The 20,454-nt window shown below is 40.4% G+C and overlaps 1 protein-coding gene across 3 annotated transcripts in view; it reads right to left on the minus strand.

The window, feature by feature from the left end:
• The window catches only part of tgfbr3 (transforming growth factor, beta receptor III), a 172,570-nt gene that overhangs the window by 140,219 nt on the left and 11,897 nt on the right, over positions 1 to 20,454 (minus strand). For all 3 annotated transcript variants that reach the window (XM_080195203.1, XM_080195201.1, XM_080195202.1), the window contains exon 2: positions 12,551 to 12,784. In XM_080195203.1, the coding sequence (XP_080051329.1) occupies positions 12,551 to 12,611 (61 nt within the window). In that variant the 5' untranslated portion in view covers positions 12,612 to 12,784. The remainder of the gene's footprint in view (positions 1 to 12,550; positions 12,785 to 20,454) is intronic.

A 20,454-nucleotide genomic window follows, 5' to 3' on the forward strand; every position in this document is an offset into this window, starting at 1 on the left:
CTGCATACCCTGTGGAAAATGGCTGGATAGAAGGTATGGGAGGCTGTTTCTTATCTATGCAAGCTCAATTGCCTGAGACAAGCTGCAACGGCTCGAAGCATTTCTGGGGTGGAGAAGAGCGCAGTTTTGAACCCAAACAGAATCAGAATCGCATAATTGTTATGATGCAGCCATTCAGCCCATCAAGTCTGCATCAGATCTCCAAGTAAACATTATGACTTTGTGCAATTCCCCTGCCTTTTCTTTACTTCCTTGCACATCTATTCAAATATTCATCTATTGCTCCTTGAATGCCTCCACTACACTTGTACCAGGTATTACATTCCAGATCTGAACCACTCACGGTTTGAAAAAGTTTTTCACACTTCACATTTGATCTTTTTTTACAAATCTCTTCAAATCTACACCTCTCATTCTCAATCCTTTTATGAGCATGAACAGTTTCTTCCTATCAACTTTGCTCAGCCCCCTCATGATTTTAAACATATTTATCAAATCTCCTCTTAGCCTTCTTCTGTCAAAGGAAAATAGTCCCAAGTTCTCCAATCTATCCTTGTTACTTAAGCTTCCCGTCCCTGAAATCATTCCTGTAATCCTCTTCTGCACTCTCTCCAATGCACTCACATCCTTCTTATTGCATGACACCCAAAACTGTACACAATACACCAGCTAATGTCTTGTATACGTTCAACATAATTTCCTTGCTCTTGTACTTGCTCTTGTACTCTTCTTCTGAAAGAAATGGCGGAGGTGATAGTGGATGCCTTGGTGGTTATTTTCCAGACGTCGCTGGATTCCGGGGAAGTGCCAGAAGATTGGAAAACGGCTAATGTTACGCCATTGTTTAAGAAGGGTGCCAGGCAAAAGGCGGGGAATTATAGGCCGGTTAGTTTAACGTCTGTGGTAGGTAAAATGCTAGAATCCGTCATTAAGGAGGAAATTGCGAGACATCTTGAAGGGAATTGTTTGATAGAGCAGACGCAGCACGGTTTCATTAAAGGGAAGTCGTGTCTGACAAATTTACTGGAGTTCTATGAGGATGTGTCTAGGGCGGTGGATAGAGGAGAGCCGGTGGATGTGGTCTTTCTGGATTTTCAGAAGGCGTTTGACAAAGTACCTCACAAGAGGTTATTGCAGAAGGTCGAGGGACATGGAGTTGGGGGTAGGGTGTTAGCGTGGATAGAGGATTGGTTGTCAAATAGGAGGCAGAGAGTGGGGGTCAATGGGTGCTATTCGGATTGGCGGATGGTGACTAGTGGAGTGCCCCAGGGGTCGGTGCTGGGGCCTCAGCTTTTTACCATTTATATAGATGATCTGGAGGAGGGAACCGAGTGTAGGGTGTCGAAATTTGCTGATGACACCAAGATTGGGGGAACGGCAAATTGTGCGGAGGGTGTGGAGAGTCTGCAGAAGGATCTAGATAGGCTGGGCGAATGGGCCAGGAAATGGCAAATGGAATTTAATGTTGGTAAGTGTGAGGTGGTCCACTTTGGTAGGAAGAATGGTAGGAAGGACTATTACTTATGTGGCGAAAAACTGTAGCAGGCGACGGTGCAGAGGGACCTCGGGGTCCTTGTGCATGAGTCGCAAAAACCCAGCTTGCAGGTGCAGCAGGTGGTCAGGAAGGCGAATGGGATGCTGGCCTTCATAGCGAGGGGGATTGAATATAAAAGTAGGGAGGTCTTGCTGCAGCTGTATAGGGCATTGGTGAGGCCGCAGCTGGAGTACTGTGTGCAGTTTTGGGCACCGCACCTGCGCAAAGATATTTTGGCCTTGGAGGGAGTGCAGAGGAGGTTTACTAGGCTGATACCGGAGTTGAGGGGGTTGAGCTATGAGGAGAGGCTGAATAAATTAGGCTTGTACTCGTTAGAGTTTAGAAGAATGAGGGGAGATCTCATTGAGACGTATAAGATGATGAATGGGATGGATAGGATAGAGGTGGAAAGACTCTTCCCGCTCAAAAAAGACAGTAGGACTAGGGGGCACAGCCTCAAGATAAAGGGGGGGGTGGTTTAGAACGGAGTTGAGGAGGAACTTCTTCACTCAAAGGGTGATGAATCTCTGGAATTCTCGCCCGTTGAAGTGGTGGAGGCTGCCTCGCTAAATATTTTTAAGACGCGGGTTGATGAGTTTTTGATAAGAGAGGGGATTAAGGGTTATGGGGAGAGGGCGGGAAAGTGGAACTGAGCCACAACAGATCAGCCATGATCTTATTGAATGGCGGGGCAGGCTCGAAGGGCTAGATGGCCTACTCCTGCTCCTATTTCTTATGTTTCTTATGTTTCTTATGTACCCTATGCTCCTATTATTGAAGCCCAGTGTACTGTATGCTTTAATTACTGCTCTCTCCACTGCTCCTGTTGCCTTCAATGATCTATGCACATACATACATATATAAATGTGATTCTGAAAGACACCTGTGCTGACTGGTCTGAATGTCCTTCAAAGGCATCCTTAAAATTCATTCTGGCAAGCCAGTACCTTGGCACAGTCTTTGAATGAAATGAAGTATTATTACACCTTGCAATTCTAAGTTTTACTTGGAATCTATTCAACTCTGGGAAATCAAAAATGGAACAGAAGCTTCACAATCTTAAAAATTGGGAAACGCAAAACACCATAAGCTAAATATATTCTTCTTTAAATCCATTCAATCACCACAGATGTTTGCATATCTCAGTTGTCATCATATCAACCAGTCAATGGACCCCACAGATGATCTGACAGCAATTTCAAGAGCAGGAAGGTGCATCTTTCAGCTCATTACCCTTCCTACCAAGTTGGCCAAATCTAGCTCTTAATCATTCTCTCTCTGCACCCAACCACCCAATCAGGGAACCCTAGTGCTGCCATCGTTGCAAACCATCCAGGCACATTGTGGAATGGAAAACAAGCTACTGAAAAGGGAGGCATTGCAAACAAATCTGCAAGTAGTAGCAAGAGTGTTACTGGTCTTGAAAGAGAGCTGTAAAAGCTGAAGTAAAGGTCGCATAAAGGGACTGGAATCCTACACCTAGCAACAACACTGAATTGTGATATGATTAATTTGCTCAATACTACTTAATTCTGAAAGCTTGTGTGCTGGTGAGATTGAGAATGAAGAAATAGACCTTGGATAAACAACCTCTATCTGATGCTTCCAAATGTATACAATCAGGATATATACAGAGGTAAGTACCAGGTGATGATTGTGATTAACTCTAGAATTAATTTTTTTACATAAGAACATAAGAAATAGGAGCAGGAGTAGGCCATCCAGCCCTTCGAGCCTGCCCTACCATTCAATAAGATCATGGCTGATCTGTTGTGGCTCAGTTCCACTTTCCTGCCTTCTCCCCATAACCCTTAATCCCCTTGCCCATCAAAAACCTATCTACCCGCGTCTTAAATATATTTAGCGAGACCGTCTCCACCACTTCAACGGGCAGAGAATTCCAGAGATTCACCACCCTTTGAGTGAAGAAGTTCCTCCTCAACTCCGTTCTAAACTGCCCCCCCCCCCCCCCACTTATCTTGAGGCTGTGTCCTCTAGTCCTGCTGTCCTTTCTGAGCGGGAAGAGCCTCTCCACCTCTAACCTATCCATCCCATTCATCATTTTATATGTCTCAATGAGATCTCCCCTCATTCTTCTAAACTCTAACGAGTAGAAGCCTAGTTTATTCAGCCTCTCCTCATAGTTCATAGTTTTCTGGGGCAAAACTAACAGCAGATCAATTTAATGGCTCAGTCTTACCATATGTGTGCCTTAGCGTCCTTCTTAACTAGGACATTGCACACGAAAACAAAATACTGCAGCTGTTGAATATTCTGAAACTCTAAAGTGCCTGCAAATACTCAACAGGTCAGACAGCACTTGTGGAGAGAAACAGAGTCAATGGGCAGATTTTTCTCTTCTTTTCACTGTGGCTGGGATTCATCGAGCACCTGATGGACAACCCAGTGCCCCATTGGATTGTGTGTTAGACCTAAAATGGGATTCCCAGTAGGTGGCAAATCCATTGCAGTGCTCCCAGCTTGCCTTATTAGCCTCAATCAGGTTGCCGTTCAAAGCAGGCAGAAATAAGGTGAATATGTAAAAATCCTAATAGTCATGTAATTTGCGGGCTGGAAGCCTGATTCAATAGCCTGCAGCCATTGCAGGCTGCGCCCCCTCTTCTCAACCAGCGGGGTGGGCTTTGGCACAGGTCCTGATAAGCCTGCATCTGGCACTTTGTACTCAGTACTCCGGTGGTGGTGCTGGTGATGGTGATGTTGGGGGTGAGGGGGGGAGTGGGGGGGCACGGGTGCTGCTGTCAGACTGCAGAAGGAGGGTCCCCCAAGAGACCTGCGGTTGTTGAGTGGGCTGGAGCTAGCGGAAAGGGCTTGACCTTGGGACTCTCCCCCTCGATGGGGGTCTAGTGGCTTCACTTGTCCTTGTTGCTCCAGGAAAGGCGTTGTTCAGTTTCAGGATGGTGAATTCTGATACCATTCTGGGGTAAGATATTCATTCTTGTCCCTGTCCTCTGAAATCTTTGAAGTGCTCTGGTCACTTTGACATCCATGCTACTTGGACACCTGGAAGCCTTCAAAATCATCACAGCATTTACAATAGGGATTGTCCCAGATGTTAAAAACGCTCTTTAAAATGCTGTTATAGAAATAACCTGTCAGGATTTCGTTGAACCTGAGTCAGAACAAAAGAATCATCAAAAGGGAACAGTAAATATCTTAATTTCAAACTTTAATAAATGGTCTATTGCATTTATGCTAGCACTAGCTCTTCAACTAGAGCAAACTATTTGATTTCAATTTCATTGCTCTATCATCTTTTAGATTTTTTTTCAAACATGAATCCAATTCCTTTCTAAATAACCTGACAAATTTTACATCAATGGTCACTGTGGCAAATCATTCTGCGTTCCAACAGCCATCTGTGTAAAATTATTTCTTGCAACTTTCGACTTTGTCTGCTAAAGGAAATCTGCCCACTCATCAGCAATTCACCAACCAGTGAGAACAATCTATTTAACTTCTCAAGAATGTTGAAAGTCAGCAAGAGATAGCCCTTAGACTTGCTTCTGTTCCTGCTGAAAAACTGCTTTTCATGACAGCTATAAACTCACATTACTGTGAATAAAAGATAACTATAAGACAAAAAGAATGGTTCACATTAGAAGTCGGAATTACAAGGAAATGTAAAGGAAGTTGTAGTTTTGTTCATAGAACTTGCTTTCACCTGACTCAATTTTTTGGATTTAAAAATGACAAAGCCGATCAAAAGCAACAAAAAAAAACAAATATACTGCAGATACTGGAAACCAGAAGTTAAACAGAAAATACTGTGAATATTCAACAAGTCTGGCAGCATTTGTAGATTAGTCAAAAGTAAAAGATATCACAGGACTGAAATGGGATTATGAAATACACTAAGAATGCAAGCAGGTAAGGGTTGCAATTCTCACAAAGAGACACATGTCATTTTCAGTTTCTAAAAATCATGAATTTGCACTAATATGAAAGGTAGGATTAAAATTCAAATATAGCTCTGTGAATCAAGAAATTAACAAAGCATACAAGAAGTTTGCCTCTCTTTAGCTGTAGATTTTAGAGAGTTGGGTAGCATAGCACATGAACTCAAGCTCTACTTCCAAAAGTTGGAATAAAGGGTATTACCACAGCAACAGACTATGAACCTTACTCCACATGCGGCCTATATCTATTGCCCTGATGCGCTTAACTTGATAAGCACAACTCAAACTCACTATATATTTTTTTAAAGTGTCCCAATGTAACACTCTTACGAGTCTTCTTCGATTCATTATCCCTCGCTGTAATGGTGTTCACAGGCACTTCACTTTCAACAATAAAACAAGACATAAATTCTTTCTTTATATGGGATTTGTTTTAGCATTTTAGTTTAACCTAACAAGCCACTCAAATACATCAAACCTCGGCTAACTAGGGATGGACAATAAATATAGTCTTGCCAGTGACACCCACATCCCATGAACAAAAAGAAATACCTCAACGCAATTTTCTCGCAGGCAGTATTTTAAACTGTAGAAAAGCATTGCTTTCATTTTGCCTCCACATTTTATTACAATTCTGCAGTTCATCACACAAACATAAAAACACTGGAAACAAACTCGTATCAAGTGAATCACATCCATCTTACATGAATGGTTAATACAAGCAGTGACTCTAAAAATGGCACTCTTCCAAAATGTAGCTGAGACCTTCTGTGTGGAGTTTGCACATTCGTCTAGTGTCTGTGTGGGTTTCCTCCCACATGCCAAAGATGTGCAGGTTAGGTGAATTAGCCATGCCAAATTGTCCCTCTGTGTCAAAAGATGTGTAGGTTGGATGGATTAGCCATGGTAAAGGTGTGGGGTTATGGGGATAGAGTGGGCCTGGGTAAAATACTCTGTCAGAGAGTTGGTGCAGACTCGATGGGCCAAATGGCCTCCTTCTGCACTATAGGGATTCTATGATTCTATGATCACCGACATCTACACTGCAGACTCTGACAGCTTCCTCTAATTATTATTAATGAAAATATAAAACATTTTCAGCATTCAATTTAACTAATTTAATAGTGCTTGTGTGCTTAGAGACCTTTTAAAACTAGTAAATGATCTTTGCAAGAAGTTAAACTGGCAAAAAAAATCAAAGAATTCACCTGAATTGATCATTTTTACTTCGAAAATACACGAGGCCAGTGCAAATGAAAGGCAATTTCAGAATTTTGCAACTCACTCATCAAACCTTACTCTCTCTTTGAATTCCATTGCAAACAATATAGATTTCCAGTCAAAAACATAAATCAAACATTGTTGATTCTTTTAAAAAGCAAGGTTAAAATTTGGAAGATGGTCACACTTCATTCCTAAAACTACGAGGGAAGGATGAACTCAACGAAGCCAAATTCTTCTAAAGCCTTCTGATGACAAATTTTATCACAACGTGATAAACATTTTAATTATTTGTAACAAAACAAAGAACAAAGAAAATTACAGCACAGTAACAGGCCCTTCGGATCTCCATGCCTGCACCAACAATGCTACCCGACTGAACTAAAACCCTCTACCCTTCCAGGAACCATATTCCTCTATTCCCATCCTATTCATGTATTTGTCAAGGTGCCCCTTAAAAGTGACCATCATATCCGCTTCCGTTACCTCCCCTGGCAGTGAGTTCCAGGCACCCATCACCCTCTGTGTAAAAAACTTGTCTCGTACATCTTCTTTAAACATTGCCCCGCGCACCTAAAACCTATGCCCCCTGGTAATTGACTCTTCCACTCTGGAAAAAAGCTTCTGAATGTCTACTTTGTACACGCCCCTCATAATCTTGGAGACTTCTATCAGGTCGCCTCTCAACCTCCAGTGTTTCAGTGGGGACAAACCAAATTTCTCCAACCTCTCCTTTGTATCAGGCACCATCCTGGTAAATACCCTCTCTAAAGCCTCAACATCCTTCTGGTAGTGTGGCAACCAGAATTGAACACTATATTCCAAGTGTGGCCTAACTAAGGTTCTATAAAGCTGCAACAACTATAATCATGGATGCTATTCTGTTTAAAAGAAAAATTGCCCGATTTTCAGTCTACCTTAAAAAGGAACTGGAACCCAAGTGATTGAAAAACAGTGGTATAGACACTGATGTCATCCTACTGGAAAACTTAGCACGTTATTGATGAACGAGATATGAAGAACCTCATCAACAGTGTAATGATTGTGGCAGAGCATTTTATTTTAAACAGATGTTGCAAGTTAACTATTTTCTAACAATCCCCAACTTGAATCAATGTTTTGAACTCCGTGGGAATAATTTCAAAATCAGACCTTAAACTCAACTGAGGAATACCAAGGCTTAACTGTCAAATAGAACTCGTTTCCCTCTTGTAATTTATGCTTTTTTTTATTTAAAGATGTACAGGTTATGTGGATTGGTCATTTGAAATGCACGGTACTCTGGATAGGACGGAATGGAGAGCCTGGGTGGGATGCTCTTTTGGTGAGTCAGTGCAGACCAATGGGCCAGATGGTGTCTTTCTGCACTGAATTCTATGGTTCTATAGTACCATGCATGTTTTATCTGAAACTAAACATTAGCACTTTAATCTGGGTGTAAAAATCACTGGTTTACTTTTACATGCAAAATGCATTTATATTGAGGGGCAAAGCCTGAGCTCAGAATCCTACTACCCAAATTTTGATATATTCAGCCATTTTGAAGAATTTGCTTTCTTTTTAAAGAACTTTGTTCATTTTGAAAAATTTGCTTTCTTTTGGCCCCATCCTATGCCCCTCATCCAATCTTTTCATAAAGTACCTCACTCTCATCCTTATTATCCAATCTCTGAGCACTGCCGTTTTATTCAACTGCCTGCATCAATGCTGAAAACCACAGATGCATCTGAAACAAATTCAGCATTCACTGCTTAACATTTTACAGTATTTACAACAGTGGCAAATATAACTTTTCATTAGCATACAAATCAAAGCAGTATTCTTACAATTATGACATGGACCCTTCCTGGGCCCCATGCTAGCTGGCATTATCAATTATTCGTTCTGTTCATGCAAATTTATTCCCTTCTTCAAAGCCACCACAGTCAGCGCATTTTCAACAAGGGTCACAGCCATCATCATTGTCTTCTGCAGCTGCTGCAAACTCTGCTCCCTTACCACTGATTTATTCTATGCCTCGGCCATTCTTAAGCTCAGCCAGATCATTTTCCTCCTTGTCATCCTATTTAACTTCGAGCTGAGCTTGAGATCCAATATGATCTCCATCACCAAAAAATGTATGTTTTTGTTGCTAATTTTCAAGCCATACTACTTTCCCACCTCTTCTAGTGAAACCCCCATGTCAACTACAAGTTTGTTCTCTCCTTAATGGTTGCTCATTCTTTACCTATCATAAAGTCTATCTTATCCAAAACAGGACCTCATTATCTGTTCCCATCCTAATGGCTTGATTTTCTGGCCACATTTGCCCCAAGACCAGTAAACCCTGCCCAAGGTCAATGGACCTTTGCATCAAAGAATCCGACAGTGCAGAAGGAGGCCATTCAGCCCATCAAGTCTACACCAACCACAATCCCACCCAGGTGCTATCCTCATAATCCCATGCATTTAACCAAGCTAATCTCCCTGACACTAAGGGGCAATTTAGCATGGCCAATCTACCTAAGCCACACATCTTTGGAATGTGGGGGGAAACCGGAGCGCCCAGAGGAAACCCATGCTGACATGGGGAGAATGTGCAAACTCCATACAAACAGTGATCCAAGCCGGGAATCAAACCCGGGTTCCCTGGCACTAGTGCTAACCACAGTGTCACTGTGCCACCCTGTGCGTGGTCCTCCCCCAGCCACTACAGTTATCGTGGTGGACAGGACAGCAAAATTCCCTCTAAATCTCACTCAATGATCACCCTCTAAACCTGGAAGTGGCATTCTAAACTAATTTGTTCTCTGTTTCTCCTTTTTGATGCCCAATTTCCCCAAGTTTAAAATCCTGGTTTTGGTACTCTCATTCCAACTTCATTTTTCTGTAATTTAGGCAAAACCGGTTTAGGACCAATTCGATTCATTTGATGTGTTGGTCCAGATACAAAAACCCAGCTCTAGTCTTAAGCTGTTTTTTTTTGACTGCATGATTTTTATCATCAATGTGGCACTATGACTGCAATCAGGAACTGGCCTACTTAAAACCACAAGCAAGGAGCTGCACAGTAGCATAACACATTTAATATGCTCTATGCCATAGAGTAGACACTAGAATTCAAATCCAAATCTCTGCTAACATCTGTAAATGTGTTTGATTATTTTGGCATCTGGGCCAGGACAGTACCAAGGTGCCTTGTGACTGCAGTGGAAAGAAGTGGGTGAGAGGAATTACTAAAATAAATAAAAGTCAGCACTTCAGCAGGCTCTATTAACTTGTAACTTAAGACTCAATGCACCAATTCATCCACAAAAATATCCAGATCAACTTATGATGGAGCTAGGTTCTAAACACAGTACCCATAATGAAAATGATACAAGCAAGTGAATTATATATGTTATGGTTATTACAATGAAAATAATCGCAAGCAACAATCGACAAATATGCCCACGTGGTTGGAAATGATGGGGCAGAAGTTGGGTGGGATCACCCACACAGTAACCTTTTAAAAAAAAAATTGACTGGTTCTGGAAAGGGAAAAAAGAAAACCACACAATGTTTGTTACAGATATTTTTGTGATTGTGCATTTTAAAGTTGAGAAGAAAAATTGCAAACTTGCAAACTCACAAAAAAATGCCTAGAATATGCAAAAGGCTTTGAACACGTACCATTTAATTGTGGCTAAAAGTTTGTAAGCTCAGTGCTTGGAACAGAAACAAATACACTACTTCACTTAAATATCTACCATTTTAAAAAGAAAGGGGCCCTGTGACAATGGGCCAGATTTTGGCTGCAGAAGTGGGTAGAAATTGAGAAATTTCCTGAACCACCTAAAGCAACTCAGTAAAAGTACCCTGCTCGAGGGGTGGATGCAGGATAGAAATTCAGAGCGTAGGCAGCCATGGGGACTGGTAGGAGTCAAAACGAGCTTGTTAGATTGCCCCCCTCAGTTCTCTGGGTCTTTCAGAAGTTGGTAGCCCTCTGTTCCTCATGCCTCCTTAGCCATAGCACCTATACGTCAACTCAATGTTAACTCATGCCCCACATCATACACACCCCCATGGTCCCTCATACCATCCATATCAACTCAATGCCAATCCATGCCCTCATCCGCCTTGGTTCCTCATATTATCTATGTCAAATGATGTTCTCCATCTACACCTCACCTCCCCCCATCCCTCATACCTTCCATGCCACCTCCATAGCCACTCATCCAGTGTTAACTATCACAAACCCCTGAAGCCATTTGGAAATGAGAAAAAATGAACTTCTAAGAATCTAATACAGCTCTTACTCCTACACATCTGATAGGAAATAAAACATACCATTCATGAAATCCATTCAAAGTTTTTAAATTTCAAATGGCTTATCTCTTACAAAAACACACTTCTATTCAGTAGCCACATCAAAGACAGCTAATCCTTTAAGAATCTATTTAAGCAGTCAATCAAACTGTGAACTCAGAAATGCTTGCTGAGATAACTGTAGTTCCTGAAACATAGCCAAGCATTCATAACGATACAATTATAAGCACTGGGGAAATGTCAGCAAAGTATTGAAACTATAAGACCTAAAGCTACTAATTTCCTAACCTATACCTGTCAATCAAAGCAGTCAAGCAGAATATTTTTAAAACTCTGACAGCTGCAGCCTTTTTTTAAGTTTAAGTCACCTTTGAGGAGCCTTTACATCTACTCCATCAATTTGCAATACCCACAGAGTAGGTAAAGGACCACCAAAAGTGAGGTGTGTGTTCGAATGACCTAACTGAATTCAGGTTTCCTGCCTCGATGAATCACATCTCCTCCCCTTTCACTGACTGTCAGAAAAGTGGATCTATCAGAAATGAGGTTAAGAATTCCACACCTGCATCTTTTTTAAAGATACATGGACTCTTACTGACTCCATGAAAATTGACCCATTGTCTTCAAAAAGTTTAATTCTAAACATATTTGTTCTCTGTTTTTCCCTTTTCATCTCTTTCATATTTCACTGTTTGTTTTAATCTGTTGTTTTCTTTTAAGTCAATTCTTTTTCCTTGGTACTTTCTTTTCAATCGTCTTTTCTATTTCATCACTTCCACTTGTTCAGTGCCTTCAGTTAGTATTTTCCTTAGCTTATGCCGTTCTTTTCTTTCAACTGTCAGTGAAATTCTAAAATTTCATTCATTTCCAATATTCATTACATTCTGTAGCCTTGTTCCAACTCACTCAAAAACAGCTTCGTCCCTGCTGCCATCAGACGTTTGAAAGGACCTACCTCACATTAAGTTGATCTTTCGCTACACCCTATGACTGTAACACTAAATCTTGCACTCTCGTTTCTTTCTCTATGTACAATACCTTTTGTATAGTGCGCAAGAAGCAATACTTTCCTATATTTACTGTATATTAATACGTGTGACAATAACAACATGACAAGTGCATCCATTAGTCAGCAATGATAAATTAACAATTTGAATTTTGAAGTACCCCTAGAATACAGCATACAGATGTATCAAACAGCAAGTTTTTAAAACTGATCCATTTGACAAACTAGTCAGCTTTAAAGAAAACATAATAAATATTTGAAGAAGAGGAAGGAGCATACAAGGCCATAGTGAGAAAATGAGAGTAGGATAGCTCTGCATTGTTCTGGAAGAAAGCAGACATAGGCAAGATGGGCCAAATGCCTCCTTGTGTGCTGGAAATTTCTATAGGTCTATCTGGAAGTAGTGACACCAAGATAAGGTTTTTAAAACCTACAGACTGTGGGAGGAAGAAAGGTCTAAGGGAGGAAGACGTTCACACCTTTGAGGTTATGCAGGAACAATAGATCCTGTGCTGAATCTTAAAATGCAATAGCGAAAACTAGGTTTTAAAACAGTTTTCAAAACATCTGCCACAATGCACTCACCTGCAGATACTCTGCAGAGCAACATGATGAGCAATGTTGTTTGAATTCCATTTGAAGTCATCTTTAGGATACAATGCAGTAGCGTGTACTGTGCTTGACAATTACTGCAGATCGCTTTTATCTTCCAGTACAGCCAAAGACGCCGACTACAGATGGTAAGATTTCAGCCACAGTAACTGTATGTCTCAGCAAGACTTAATGATTGTGACTTGTGATCTTCCTTCCTTCACAAATCTAAAAAGGAAAATGTAGAGAATAAAATGTAAATGATTAGCTCCACTTTATGAGTAGAATGTGGCTGTATACAACAACAAGTGCTACTCAGGCCTTGTTCTGGGATAAACACAGCATGTATACATCATGCATAAAAATTTATAAGATTGGGCAGCATTTTAAAAGGATCAATCAAAGACCCTATGGACATGAATCCTTCAACATTCCAATGTAACAGATAGTTAAGATAATTAAAACTATTATATCGTCTGACTAAAATGCTTTGCTGCTCACTAATGGAGTGTCATGTCTCTGAAAATCAGAGGCCAATGAAATTAGAAAGTATAAGTTCCAATTTCACCCTGAAATCAGGTATTTCATAAATAAATTTAGAATAAGCCATAATAATACAAATATTTAGTAATTTTCTAAATATTTCCCTTCCAACAATTTCAAACATTACACTTTTCTTTCATTTCTAGAATGCTGGAACCATAGACTGTATACTCCCAAGACCTTCAAATGTGGATAACATTAGTAACAAAACAGAATGCATTCAACTAGCTAATAATATATTTTTTACATTAACTCCGACCCAAAAACCAGAATGAAAAGTAAAAGAAAGGAGACCAAAAGCTTCAAAGATATTTCATAAGAACTCATGTCAAACATGCTTTTACAGATAGTAGTTAACAGAAAGAAAAATATTATTTAATAAGATGGAGAACAGATTACTGTATGATAGTATGGGTTTCTGAAAGAAAGAATTCTAAACTCCTAATAGCTTCAGGACAGTTTAATCCAATATCTCCACACTGAGTAAGAGTGCAGGATTATAGTGAACCACTTCCTTAGAGAACTGAAATAGAAGATTTGATTCCATACCACCCAACACAGGATCACCATCAATCCCCGATCCCACGTCAAATAGTCAGAAACGTTAAACGGTAAACAAAGTTCTTCATTGGGCAGAAATAGCCAAGTGTGAATCACAGCCATCTCAAATCAAGATCTCTAGACATATGGCCACCAACACACATGCATCAATCTTCTCATACCACCCATCTCCCCCCACTACACACTGCAACCTCGAATCCATCAAAGAGAGAGGCCTGGAAGCCAGCCCCCACCTTTCATCCCAATGACGATGTGCAAGTTTGGAAATTTAATGCACTGCCCATCCACTCCCCCACGCTCACCACCTCCCCCACCAGCCCACCATACCCCCCACTATTCTCACCCATTCAGCATGAACGCCTTGAAGAGGTTTTACAGAAGCATCTACGTTCCTCCACTCCTCCCTCACCAATAAGCAGAGATCCCTTTTCCACCACTGAACTAATGTATTATGACTATTATAAGTTCATAAGAGAAGCAGTAGTCTATTTGGCCTATCAAGTGTGTTCTGCCATTCAATAATATTATAGCTGATTTGATTGTGGCCTGTACAACACTTTCTTTTCTATCCTCCATAACCCACAACTCCCTTTTCAAACATAAATCTGTCTGACTTAGCCTTTCTGTTAAAGAAGAGAATTCCAAAGATTAACGAACTTTTTAGGAAAAATTATTGCGCGTCACCATCTTAAATAGGAGACCACTTATCTTTAAATTGTGCCTCAATTCTACATTCCCCATAGGAAGAATTATCTGACTTCCATCCCTAGGTTATGCCCCCAGTAATGAACACATACATAGAAAAAACCCCAAAGCTCCCCTTCAGAAAGCAAAATTATATACAAGCTCTAACACATCGGCCGGAATTTTACAGGCATGCCCACCCCAGAATCGGGGCGGATGAGGCTCGCAGAATGGTGATCTCCATCGGCTTCAAGTGGGATCTTACAAATCTTAGGTTGAGCGAGGCATTAAAATTCCGGCAATCGTCTTTCTCATATTCACTTGCCTTTTCTCCCCTCCCTTTATCTTCTCCCTTCATTTGTCTTCCTCACTATACCTACCTATCTACCTCTATGACCAGGCTTTTTGTCACCTGTTATAGTATCTACTTCTTTGACCTACCATCAATTTTTGTCTGAATCCTCTCCTGATTTTTCGCTTTAAAATGTTATACTATGTTAAGTGTGCTAAATAAAAGGAAATTGTAGTTTTACCTCTACCTCACCCCATTCTCTTCCACCCTCAGCCTCCCAATCGCTTCTGAACCGCCTCTCCTTTTTCATGGGATTCAATCATCCCCATCCTCTATCCCTGCTTGATGCAAATACTTGGTTATTTTTCATTTAGATTAGTTCATCTTATGTCAATTTGATAGATGGGATTTTCCGCATTCCCCCGCCACCCCCCCAACACCCTCCCCCCCCCCCCCCCCCCCCCACCACCACCACCACCCCCCCGCCCCCGGCCGCTGACAATTGGCCAGCAGTGGGATATTCCAGTCCCACCACTGTCAGTGGGTTTTCCAGTTGTTTGCACCCTCCATTGCTGGTGAACCTGCAGCAGATTATCAAATCTATCACAATACTGCAATCCAATGAACAACTTTTTGAAGTATAGTCACTGCAGCCAAATTGAGCAAAGCTCAGTTCCAGAGTTAATTTGTTTTTGGTACTGCTCATTGAGAATGGAATGTTTCCCTGCACACCAAGAGAATTTACTGCTCTTTTTCCAAGTAGTATTGGATTTTTTACATCTACTTGATCAACCAGAACAGGCAGAAACAGCCACACATCTTTTTTTTATTCATGGGATGTGGACATCACTCGCTCAGCCACCATTTATTGCCCATCCCTTGAACTCAGTGTCAATCACATTGCTGTGAATCTCCAGTCACAAAGCTGGGAGTAAATTATCTGGTCTCACCTACCATGGGAACTGTCGCAGGCGAGATGGGCAATATGACGGACTATTAAAAGGATTAAAGTTAAAAGTAAAGTTTATTCATTAGTCACAAGTAAGGCTTACATTAACGCTGCAATGAAGTTACTGTGAAATTCCCCGAGTCGCCACAGTCCAGCGCCTGTTTGGGTCAATGCATCTAACCAGCACGTCTTTCAGAGATGGGAGGAAACTGGAGCACCCAGAGGAAACCCACGTAGATACGGGGAAAACATGCAAACTCCACAAGACAGTGACCCATGCCAGAAATCGAACCTGGATCCCTGGTGCTGTGAAGCAGCAGTACTAACCACTGTGCTATCGTGCCACCCCAGGTTTGTTGACTTTGAGTGGGAATTTCCGACCTAGGGGTGGGCAGGACTGGAAACTCCTGCCCTGGAGCAGATTTCCTTCCCTAAACGGCAGTACTGCACCAGATGGATTTTTACAATGATCATTTCACAGCTATCATTAGGTTTCAAATTTCACTATCTGCTGTGGTGGGATTCAATTCAGGTCCCCACAACATTATCCTGGGTCTCTTGATTACTAGTCCTGTGGCAATACCACAATGCTACAAGCTCCCCACTTAAGGGCAGCATGTCTCATAAGAACTGCATGAAGGTGTTAGCCTAGTTTATAAATGCAAGTCCTGGAACAAGACTCCAATCAAGAAAACTGAGTTCTACCAACATAGCAGAGCTCAAGTTTATTTTACACCAAATCAGGGCTTGTACGAGCTGAATAAAATATATGAAACATACATTTGACATGATTGTCAAATTAAAACCAAGAAAAAAATTGAACAATGAGTCAGAAAGCCACACAGATCAAAGAAGCCCAAATTCAACATTTAGTTGGTCTCAAGTTCTCACTCCTAGATCACTAACCAGTGACTCGCACTGCAATTTGCACACATATGCAACATCGGATGAAAACAAGATTTGCCTCAGCCGCCCACCATGCCAAGCTGATTATCCAGAATAGATGCCTACCAGCAGAATGACTTGCCCACAGAACTTTACCCTTGCAAAAATCAACACCTTCTTGACAGGAAAGAGGAAAAATATAGAAATATTTTAACAAGGTGCACATTTGAAAATGAACACCATTAGGAATTGCTAGAATGTTGGTCAGAATCATCCCAATAAAACAAACTAAATGAGGTAAAAAAAAACTTAGCCATATTGTTAACCTAGAATTTTGTGATTTATTTGCTTTGGAGAACAGATTACAGCAGTTCCCTATACTAAGTTTCAAACAAACAAAGCTTAAAAATCTATATTACTTGTAATTCACCCCATCAAATGAGTGCTAACAAAGAAATTAAACATATCAAAAACAATCCAGAACTATAACCTCAACAATTCAGTATTTGTTCTTCGAAACTAAATCTTAGTTCTACTGTTACAAAAATTATTCATCAGTATTTTGTCACAAGTCCAACCGTATTGTTCGTTCAATATCTAATTCTAAGAAGCAAATAAGAAAAGACTTCTCCCAATTAAAATGCCACTTCTAATGTTTAAAGTTTCACTGGTGAAAAATATTAATTTTCAACTGAAGCACTGTGGCAATGAAATGAAGAAAATTGGTTGCCCAAGGGAGACAGAATTAACTAGTTGGCCCAGAGAGAAAGGAATATTTTGAGGTATTTCCTACTTAAATTTCTGCATGAATATAATAATGACTATGCAAGCTTGAAGCTGGTTACTACTTTTTCTTTCCAAAAGATTTCTCTGGCTCTCGAATTACAAAATTATTTTAATTGCTTCATGCTTACAAAGCAATGAAGCATCTTCAAATAATGCAAATTATGAATTTGAAATGCACATTTTGCATACAGAATTGCAATTTCGTTACCAAATAATGGCAGATGCTTCACCCATGTTATTTCAAGTTATTAATTATTGAAACCTTATTATGCATGTCTCATTGGTTAAGTATTTTTTTAAAAAACTGTTCCCACTTGCTTTTATTAACTGATGATAAACTATGATATTTAGTGGCCAAAAATAATTGCTTTAGATAAATAGATGGACAGATAGATACAGATCATGCATTGAATTAATTAAGATTTACCTCCAATGCCTATTGAGTTAAGTTTCTACTCTTCTATTTTTCAATGTTGGTGCCAAACATACGATATCTAAATTACTACGCATTCTCTGAATCATTCCTTCATCTACAAACTATTTACTACTATTAAGGACAATTTTGAAAGTCCTATTGTTCAGCTGAAAAACAGAGTCAAAAGTTTGGTTTAATCAGTACGAAACACTGCAAAATGAAAACAAAAAAATCACCATGCACATCAAAACAAACAAAAATTGTAAAAAAAAACATTGTGAGCTATCGTACTTTATTTTCTCCAAATCTGCACTAACCCACATCTGCCACAGAGCTAATCTAAAACATATGTCTGACCAGTGAAAACAAAAAAACACGGTCTGAATCCCTGATGTGTTGTTACATCATGACTAAGTGTGAGTAGCAGTTTCTTAAAAGGGAAAGTCCGCTGACCAACATTTCAAAAGTGTGACAAGTTTTACTGGAACCACTCTTTTTCTGAATACAATTGATTTTCCTAATAAAACAACACACGAATCGTGAAAATTTGAAATAAATACATAATTATAAGCTCTTCACTGTTTCCAATTATAACATTGCAAATTGCACATTTCTACAAGAACCTTTCAAATGTATTCACATAAATATAACAGTGGATGCCGGGGAGATATTTTTACATATAAAATGACTTTGCATTCAAAGTGCTGATTAGTAACATGCAAATGCTTATCACCAATTTCATCAGTTTCACTTAAAATTTCCAGCCAGCATTTATCAATTTCACTACCAGCAGGTGGCATCCATATTAATCTAGCTTTTTTTGGTACCTTTCGGTACTTCATTTCTAATCAGAAATACCAATTCAAATTAAGTCCAATCATGGGGCGGCACAGTTTAAGTTTAAGTTTTAAGTTTATTTGTCAGTGTCACAAGCAGATTGCCTCACAGCACCAGGGATCTGGATTCAATACCAGCTTTGGGTGACTGTCCGTATGGAGTTTGCACATTCTCCCTGTGACTGCGTGGGTTTCTTCTGAGTGCTCCATTTTCTTCCCACAGTCCAAAAATGCGTAACTTAGTTTGACTGGCTATGCTAAATTGTCCTTTAATGTCAGGCAAGTTTGCAGGATAAATTTATGGAGTAATGGGGATAGGGCCTGGGTGGGATTGCTGTCGGCGCAGTTTCAATGGGCATAATTGCCTCCTTCTGCACTGTAGAGATTCTATGACCAATGGTCCCCACAGGAACAAACAAGATCAAAGCTGGCAAGACAAGACCCAGCATCCCATCAAACAATATCCAAGCTGGCATCAGATGAGGCATTGTACCCCTCCTCTTGGACTTGATTTTACGCTTCATCTCAGCCAAAAGGCCAAGACGGCTTTTAAAAATTGCATCAGGTAAAGCCTTGGTTTTACCTCCACTGGCTACCCTGATCTTTTACTCTAGCCTAGCATAGGAAAACCACGACCGCAGGTGTCAGCATACCCCCCAATACGATGGGCTAGCCTGATCGAGATTTCATCCCTGCAACCTAATTGCTGACTAGCTTAAGGTTAGTATTTAAACAGGCTTGTCTTTATACAACAAATTGTTTCATGCTCATCATTAGTTTCTTAATTCCAGACTTTTTAGTGAATTCAAATTCCCCCATTTAGATTTGAACCCAAGTCCCCAGACATTCCCCAAAGTCTCTGGATCACTTGTCCTGCGACAGTAGCATTAAGTCACCACCTCCTAAACCCTAGGCCCAACCATCTTCAGCTGCTTCATCAGTGACCGTCTTTCCATCATACGGTTAGGTGTGGCTCCTTAGACAATGCCTTCCAAATGCACGACTACTACCACCTGGGAGGGTAAGGGCAGCAGATACATGGGAACATCTTGAAAAGGTCCACTCCAAGCCACTTATTATCCTGACTTGGAAATATATCATTATTCCTTTACTGTCATTGAGTCAAAATCTTTGAACTTCCTCCCTAAAAGCACTGCAAACGTACCTACACCACATAGACTGCAGCGGTTCAAGATGGCGACTTACCACCAACTTCTTAAAGGCAATTAGTGATGGGCAATAAATGTTGGCTTAGCCAGCGAAGCCCACATCCTTCAAATGAATAAAAAAGGAAACTATTTTCTTGATACAGGAAGATAAACCAGAACAGCCCTGTAGCATTTTGCAACAATGACATACTGGAGTGACAAATATTAAATTTGTATCAGTGCTTTCACTGTAAAACAAAGATATTATTGAATCCTTTTGCCCAGCTGGTGCCCTTTTAAGAACCTCATCTCAGGGAGCCAAGAAAGAGGTATCCAGTGTACCTTCACATAAGCAGCTAGCTGAGTATTGGCATATGTATGAGATATATGATAATACTCCAATCCTTATTCACACATTCTTATGCTGAATTTTGATTTTATGCCTATTACTCTTTTAAATCACATCCACCCATTGCAGCTTTATAGAGCATCATAAATTGAAACCGTTTTAGGTGCAGACGCCGATATGGTGAAGAACTGACTCCCAACTATATCAAAATGTTTCCCAACTAACATAAAGAAATGACTTCCCAGGGCAGCTTTGCATATTTCCATGTACAGGTCTCTTTACATCGATCTTAGTACTATCTACATTGCTCTGCAGTTGACATCATGACTCACAGATGCCACCCTAGGGCCAGTAGCTGCAGTATAACTGCAGGCCACAATTCTCCTAAGATTATGGCAGAATCTCATTTCTATTACTGCATGGAACAGTTCCAAGAAATATGCTTTTGGT

Source organism: Carcharhinus amblyrhynchos, chromosome 9, assembly GCF_965287045.1.
Source record: "Carcharhinus amblyrhynchos chromosome 9, sCarAmb.v2.hapA, whole genome shotgun sequence".
NCBI lineage: Eukaryota > Metazoa > Chordata > Chondrichthyes > Carcharhiniformes > Carcharhinidae > Carcharhinus > Carcharhinus amblyrhynchos.